Source organism: Rhinopithecus bieti, unplaced genomic scaffold (genome assembly GCF_001698545.2).
Source record: "Rhinopithecus bieti isolate Rb0 unplaced genomic scaffold, ASM169854v2 scaffold_47707, whole genome shotgun sequence".
Taxonomy (NCBI): Eukaryota; Metazoa; Chordata; class Mammalia; order Primates; family Cercopithecidae; genus Rhinopithecus; species Rhinopithecus bieti.
The window spans coordinates 812,099-819,425 of NW_016819117.1; the positions used below are offsets into that span (position 1 = coordinate 812,099).

Below are 7,327 nucleotides of genomic sequence, written 5' to 3' on the forward strand. Positions count from 1 at the left end.
ATATGGGGGGTGGGGATACGGGGGCCAGGCCAGCAGCCACCTTCTATGGGTGTGGAGCCAGAGCCCTGGGTGGCCACGTCTCACACAGTTGGGCAAGCCATGGGCTCAAAGGGATTTCAACCAGAGGTGGGGACACGGGGGTTTAGCGTGGGCCCCCCCAAAAAGCCAGACACCCACCAGGCTCTGCCAGCCAATTTAGCCACTGGCACAGTCCTCCCAGCACTTGTCCAGGCCCCCTAAAATAGTTTACTTTCTTTTAAAGTCAGAAAGAAAAGATACACTTTTAGGCTGACGGAAAGGGTGTTGTATAGGGTAAGACACATTTGTATGGATGTTGATCTTTTGTCTACAATGTGAATACATCTGTCCTTCGGAGACCATCAGGACCTTCCTCAGGAAAAGCCCCGCCTGTCTCTGCAGGGCCACTTTGCTGGAACAAAGGTGAACTGAAAAAGTGGGAGGGCCCGAAGCAGGAGAGAGGCTGAGGAGTCTGTGTGCAGGGGGGGAAGGGGAGGGGCAGTGAGGGAGAGGAGGAGGTACCGCCAGAAGGGGGCCCTCCCGTCCCCAAAACCAGATACGGGGTATTGCACTGTGGCCCAGGCGGGAGCACAGTGGTCCAACCTCGGCTCACTGCAGCCTTGACCTTCCCAGGCTCAAGCGATCCTCCTGCCGCAGCGCTTAGCTGTTCAGCGGCTGGAGGAGCAACGCCCCAGGTGCCCCTCGCCCTCACCTGCTGGTCCCAGGTCGTGGCCGTCCTGCTCTTCCAGATCCTTCTCTAGGGATGCAATATTCACATTGCTAAGACGTGGGTCTAACGCAGAACCTGTCAACAGAGCCCCCCATCATCCACAGCCCACCCAGTGCTGCAGAGCTCAGGAAGCCCAGCTGAGAAGGACGACTGTCCAGCCTGGGCTTAAGAGTGAGACCAAGGGCAGAAGGCATGGGAGTTGCTGGGGGAGCCTGGGAAGGACACGCCAGTCCACCCTCGCGGCCCCCAGCAGGCAGTGGGAGGCTTGGCTGTTCTCTGGCAGAACGAGCATGCGCAGGTGGGACACCCCGCCACAGCCCAGCAGCTGGGTCCTCGCCTCCGACGTGCCGCTGCTGCTCCTCGGAGTTTAAATACCTAAGCGTGTGTTAGCATCTGACCATGTGTGCACACTCGACTGTTTGAAAAACCTTCCAGGAGAGTGATTTCAAGAAGCAGGTGTTCATCTGCAATTTCATGCCAAGCACCAAGACCTCAATCCCCTAGGCTCAAGACCAAGTGGGAAGGACCCTCCTCGGAGCGGCCTCACCCAGCCACCCCTGCCTTCCAAGGCTGTCCCCATCCGTCCCTGCAAGCCATGGGGCTGCCCTCCTGCATGGGCCCTTCCCTCCCAAGTCCCCACCCCCAACCCCGAACGGCAAGCAGTGGTCCCAGTGCCCCTTCCTAGTATTAGGAAGCCATCTTGAGGAGGCTGAGCTCTGAACACCAGCCCCTGAACACACAGCGTGTCTCAAACTCCTGCAGCCTCTGCACAGAGGTTGGGTTGGGGATGGGGGGTGACCAGAGGATCTGGGATCTGAGAACCCACGTGCCACAGGGGGCAGGCCAGGGGACCACGGCGGCTGCAGGAGCTCCGGGACACACCCTGTGGGCCGGTGCCGCCTCCCACAGCAGCAGGTGGGAGAGGAGCCTGGCTCAGGGGTGGACAGTGGACTCCAGGTCCACCTGGGGATTCCTGAACCCCCACTGATGCCTGGTACTGGACAGTGTGCTGCTGAGTCCTGCTCTGAGACGCGCGAAGCCACCCCTGCCTGTCCCGGAAGGGTGTCAGACCCCCTTCTTCCTGTCCTCACCTGGGACAGATGGTCCCTCCACGGCCCCCGGCAACCGCACCCCGGGGACACCTGTCAGACCTGACTGGGGGTTGGCACACCGGGAACCTCCAGCCTGGCCAGCCCTGCCTGGTGCTCAGTTCAGACCAGTAGCCCAGCAGAAGCGAAGAGGTGGTCACTGGCCCCCATGTACCCGACATCAAGCCCCGCCCTCACAGGGCTCTTGCGGCCTCACTCCCCACACCCCACCCCACCCAGCGTGGAGCTGGCTGATCCAAGCAGGGCTGACTGCTGCGACCTGGTGGCCGTGTCAGGGTGATAGCAGGTTCACCACACAGGGGGCATCCCAGGAAATAGCTGGAGAAACGGACTGGGCAGCCAGCGAGTCGCAGAGGGACAAAACCCCACTCAGCTGGGGAAGAGGGCTGGGGTCTTTCCAGACATTTTCAGCATCAACAGGAAAGGCAGGAGGGTGACTTCTGAAGAAGAACGCGACACTAGCCACACGCGAGATCTGTGGGGACCGCAGGTGTGGGGCCCAGCCTCAGCTCATGGCCTGCACCTCACCCCTCTGCCCAGGCCTCCGCTTCTCCTCCGTGGAACCAACTGGCACCAGTGCCACGGGGACCACGGGAGCAACCACAGGGTGGCAGGTGGCCCTTCGCCTGAGGCCTGGTGCTCGGCGGCCACACTCTGAACCCCACAGGAGCAGCCAGAACATCCTCGTGCCACCGTGGTGGCCCTGGCCGTGCACAGCCCATTGCGCACAGGCTGGTGTGGATGCAGTGCGGCCTGGCAGGTCTGGGCCTCTGAACTTCACCCTGGATCTGGCCTCGCTCAGCAGCCACACTGTGTGGAGACCGTGCTCCACCAACCAGAGCAGCAGGTGGGAGAGGAGCCTGGCTCAGGGGTGGACAGTGGACTCCAGAGGTCGCAAGGCAGAGGCCATCCCCACCCCACTCCACCGCACAGCATGACCCAGACTCAACCCTCATGCACACGCCAGCCATGAGGGAATTTCCGGGGCATGGAGGCCAGGCTGTGGTGCCACCTGACAACACTGTCCTTCCCAGTCACAGAGGCAGCAGGGCCCGGGGCAGAGAACCTGACCCCCTGAGGCATCCAGGACAGCACATGGCACCTGCAGCAGCAGTCTCCACTCCCACAGAGACACTGTTCAAATGAAGCTTTTAGGGACTTTCGAAGGTCTTACCCAGAAACTAAAGGAACAGGTGGGGGTGGAGGCAGCCAGGCCAAGACCCCCTGAGGACCAGGAACCCACAACAGCAGTCACCAAGGCCTCAGCCCTCAAGGACGCTCATTGGCAGAGCCAAAGGCAGGCCCTGGGCCAGCGGCACCCAGAGCCACTCGCTCCTCTCCTTCCTACTCACGGGACAGTGAGGTCCCCAAGCGGACATCCACCCTGGCCTGCAGAGTGGGCCAGCCCTCCCGGTCCCTGTCATCTGCCTGACATGCTCAGGCCATGGCCGAAGAGGGCACGACCTCAAAGCCTGACTGAAGTCGTGCTTCGAAGCACAGAGCTGAGACGCTGGAGGCAGCGGCAGAGGACCATGCACCGAGCGGCTTCAGACAGGTGGCTCCAAGGCTGAAAGTCACATCTGCAGTAGGCAGGGCCTCCTCCCTCCTTCCTCCAGGGCTGGGGCACACACTTTCTCCCTCCTCTCTACAGGGCTGGGGCACACTCCTCCTCTCTCCAGGGCTGGGGTGTGCTCCTCGTCCTCCCTCCTCTCTCCAGGGCTGGGGCGTGCTCCTCGTCCTCCCTTCTCTCTCCAGGGCTGGGGTGTGCTCCTCCTCCCTCGTCTCTCCAGGGCTGGGGCACGCTCCTCCTCCCTCCCTCTAGGACCTGGGGCGCTCCTCCTCCTCCTCCTAGTGTCCACCCTCCTTCATGGCTGGCAGCCACATGACTCCAGTGTCTGCCTCTGCACTGGGGGCCATCTCTTCTGAGTGTCTGTCCTAGTTTGTTTTTTTTTTTTTTTGAGACAGAGTCTCGCTCTGTCGCCCAGGCTGGAGTGCAGTAGCCAGATCTCAGCTCACTGCAAGTTCCGCCTCCCGGGTTCCCGCTATTCTCCTGCCTCAGCCTCCCGAGTAGCTGGGACTACAGGCGCCCGTCACCTCGCCCGGCTAGGTTTTGTATTTTTTTTTTAGTAGAGACGGGGTTTCACCGTGTTAGCCAGGATGGTCTCGATCTCCTGACCTCATGATCCGCCCGTCTCGGCCTCCCAAAGTGCTGGGATTACAAGCTTGAGCCACCGCACCCGGCCCCAAGTTTGTTCTTATAAGGACACTGGTCACTGGCTCAGGGTCCCACGCTACCGCCCTCATTTTCACCTGGTTATAAGGACCATGCAGTAGCATCCCCCGATCTGTAGCAGGGGGGATACATTCCAAGATCCCCCACGGAAGCCTGAGGCTGCGGATGGCACGGAACCCCTACATACCAGGCTTTTTCCTATATGAACGTCCTCATTTGCATGTCAAGCCCAGTAAGAGATTAACAAGATTAACTAGTAACATAGATGGATGGCACGGAACCCCTACATACCAGGCTTTTTCCTATATGAACGTCCTCATTTGCATGTCAAGCCCAGTAAGAGATTAACAAGATTAACTAGGAACATAGACAGATTTCAGCACTGCACAGTAATCAAAGTTACCTGAGCAACCGAATGCCCTCCTGTACGGTGCCATCCTGAACCCAGACCTCACACCAGCAACTGAGGCAGTGGACAGCAAACGCTGGGATAAGAGGACCTGCTGTGCTTCCACGCAACGCCACGAAGCCAGGTGCGGGGCCTGAGGTTCAGGTGCATCTTTTATTTATTTTTTTTTTTCAAAACAGTCTTGCTCTGTCACCCAGGCTGGAGTGCAATGGTGCGATCTCAGCTCACTGCAACCTCCGCCTCCTAGGCTCAAGCTATTCTCCTGCCTCAGCCTCCTGAGCAGCTGGGACTACAGCTGCCCTCCACCACCCCCAGCTGATTTTGTATTTTTAGTACAGACAGGTTTTCTCTATATTGGTCAGGTTGGTCACGAACTCCCCACCTCAGGTGATCCGCCTGCCTCGTCTCCCAAAGTGCTGGGATTACAGGCGTGAGCCACCGTGCCCGGCCTCAAATGCAACTTTCAGGGGACACAATTCAAACCAGGACATGGGGTCCCACCTGCAGATGCCCCTGTTGGTCCTGTCCGTCCTCTCCAGGCCCCTCAGGACTCTGTACCAACAGATATGCCCCCTGATGTGCACAGCCCTCCCTCCCTGAGTCCTCCCCAGGGAGGAGACCCCCACCTCTGTCTCCACTCCCCCTGCAGCTGTTTTCTGGGGCCTCCTCAGCACTCACTCTGCCCACCACTGTCCGGGGCCTTTCCCTCCAGCCCTGCACCTATGCCGTGAACTGCCTCTGGTCACAGGCACCAGCTTCCCTCCCAGGCCCACCCCCATGCCCACTCTCCCCCCTGGTGTCTGGCAGCCTCTCCTGTGGCCTGGACCCACCCAACACAGTGGCTCTGCAGCCCCCAGCCCAGATGTCCTGGACGTCCCCCAGCAGGGGCCACAGCCCTTCCTCCCTGGCAAAGGATCCCTCGCTCGTTCCCATGGCCCCACTGCAGGGCTTTCCCAGACACCGTGTGTGCAGGGCCCTCCTGGAAGCTGGCACTGCAGGACCCCTTCCTCAGGGGCTGCTCGCTCAGCCCACACCCACTGAGGCCAATGCCCAGCCTTCATGCATCGCAAGAGTGACCTTCCTACTATGAAAAGCCTCATCGTGTCCCGAGTCCTGGCCTGCAAGAAAGGAGGGAGGGAGCTTGTGCCCTTGCGTGTGCCAGTCACTGCTTCCCAATGGGTCCTTTGCCAGGCTCCCAACCTGCTGTGCCACTGAGGCTCAGCCTGGCCGTGCCTTCCATTCACTAAGATCAGCCCCACCAGTCCCCAGAAAGCTGCTCGGACTCCAAGCCCTGCGTGGAATGCCCCTACTCCATCCTTGCAGGTGTCAGCCTCAACCATGCCAGGGCCCCGGGCAGACTCACCCACTGAGGACAGGCACCAATCCCCAACCCACAGGCCTGCCCACGGCCCCCGTGTGCTTCCACACTGGGGCGTGACGACGGGGAAGGCCAAGCCGTCTGCGCACGGTCAGGTCAGCCAGGCTTAGGAACATGGACCTGCCCTCTGCACCCAAGTCCCGGAATCAGGATGTGGCAGCCCCTTCAGAGCTCACCTCCCCTCACACCTGGCAGAGATCCAGAAACTCCTCATGAAAAGCAAAGACGCAAAGGAGTTGGGGGACAGGAACGGGGGCGCCTTTTCTCCCCTTGGAGTGGGGTGATCGCACCATACTCTGTGCTAAGTCAGCACAGAGGCTTCTCCCACCAGGTGCAGAGCACACAGCATGTGGAGGGACTAAGCTGCCTTCAACGCTCACCTGACAAACTACTACAGCTGCTACTCAGCTCAGAGAACGTCAGCCACCACCTACCTCAGCCAAGTCACCTGCGCTGAAGCCTAAGAAGCTACCTGGAGAGGGGACGTTCGCGGAACATGTGGGTGCCCCCAAGAGACTCCAGCCCTGCTTCAGAGCCAAGTGCCCCTGATCCAAAGAGGGCACTGGGGAGGGTCGCAGGGGGCTCCACCCCCCCCCCCCCAGGGTGCTGTCTAGGGGCCCACTCCCAGAAAGCTAGGGGGGAGAGAGCTGCTGCACCCACCTGGCCCACTTTCTCACCCGCAGCTTCTTCCCTACCTCACCTCACTGTTCCAAGGTCAGATCCCGATCTTCTGACACATTCTCAAAAAAAGGGCTAAACCTCACGCAAAGGCACAATCTAGGTGAGGCTGGTTATCTAAGAGAGTACAGCTGGGTCAGGCCTGGCTGCCTCAGCCCCGGGCGTTAGGAAATCACCGGCCCGCTGAGTCACTGCCCCACAGCCCGGCTCTGCCGTGACACAGCACATTCAAGCCGCCGCGGTCCCCCGGGGTCGGGGACACGCGAGGACAAGCTACAGACTGCTCGGAACTCAAGCCAGGGAGGGGAGCCCCCGACGCCAGGGAAATCCCCGTACCACGCGGGCTGAGTGCAGGCTGGGCCAGGCCAGGACGCAGGGGTCGGCCCTCCCCTGCCCCGCTCCGCTCCACTCCCCTGCCCCCACTCGGGGCACCAACCCCGCCTCTTTAGGGGACGCAGGCGGTCCGAGCCCGCGCTGGGAACGCGAGCGCCCGGCAAAAGCAAGTTCCGAGAAGGCAGCGCCTTCGCCTCACTCCGGGTCTCTGAGAAGCCCGGGCCCACCCCGCGGCTGTCACACCCGGCTCCGGGACGCGGGGGACGCACCTGGGGGGCGCACCTGGGGGAGGGCCCGCTCCTGAGCGCCGAGTAACCAGACCCGCACCTTGACGGCGCAGGGCTGCCACGCGCTGGGGCCGCCGCCGATGCTGACTCACGGTCCGCGGCCGCCCCGCGCCGCCGCCGGGGATTCAAACCCGGCCCGCGCCCCGCCCCCG

General features: G+C 61.5%; 1 protein-coding gene across 1 annotated transcript in view; it reads right to left on the bottom strand.

Moving 5' to 3' along the window:
• UNKL (unk like zinc finger) overlaps window positions 1-7,327 on the bottom strand; it is a gene marked incomplete at its 5' end in the record, with an annotated part of 53,069 nt that overhangs the window by 7,466 nt on the left and 38,276 nt on the right. Inside the window, one exon of the mRNA XM_017858288.1 lies at window positions 695-823. Coding sequence (XP_017713777.1) covers window positions 695-823 — 129 coding nt within the window. The remainder of the gene's footprint in view (window positions 1-694; window positions 824-7,327) is intronic.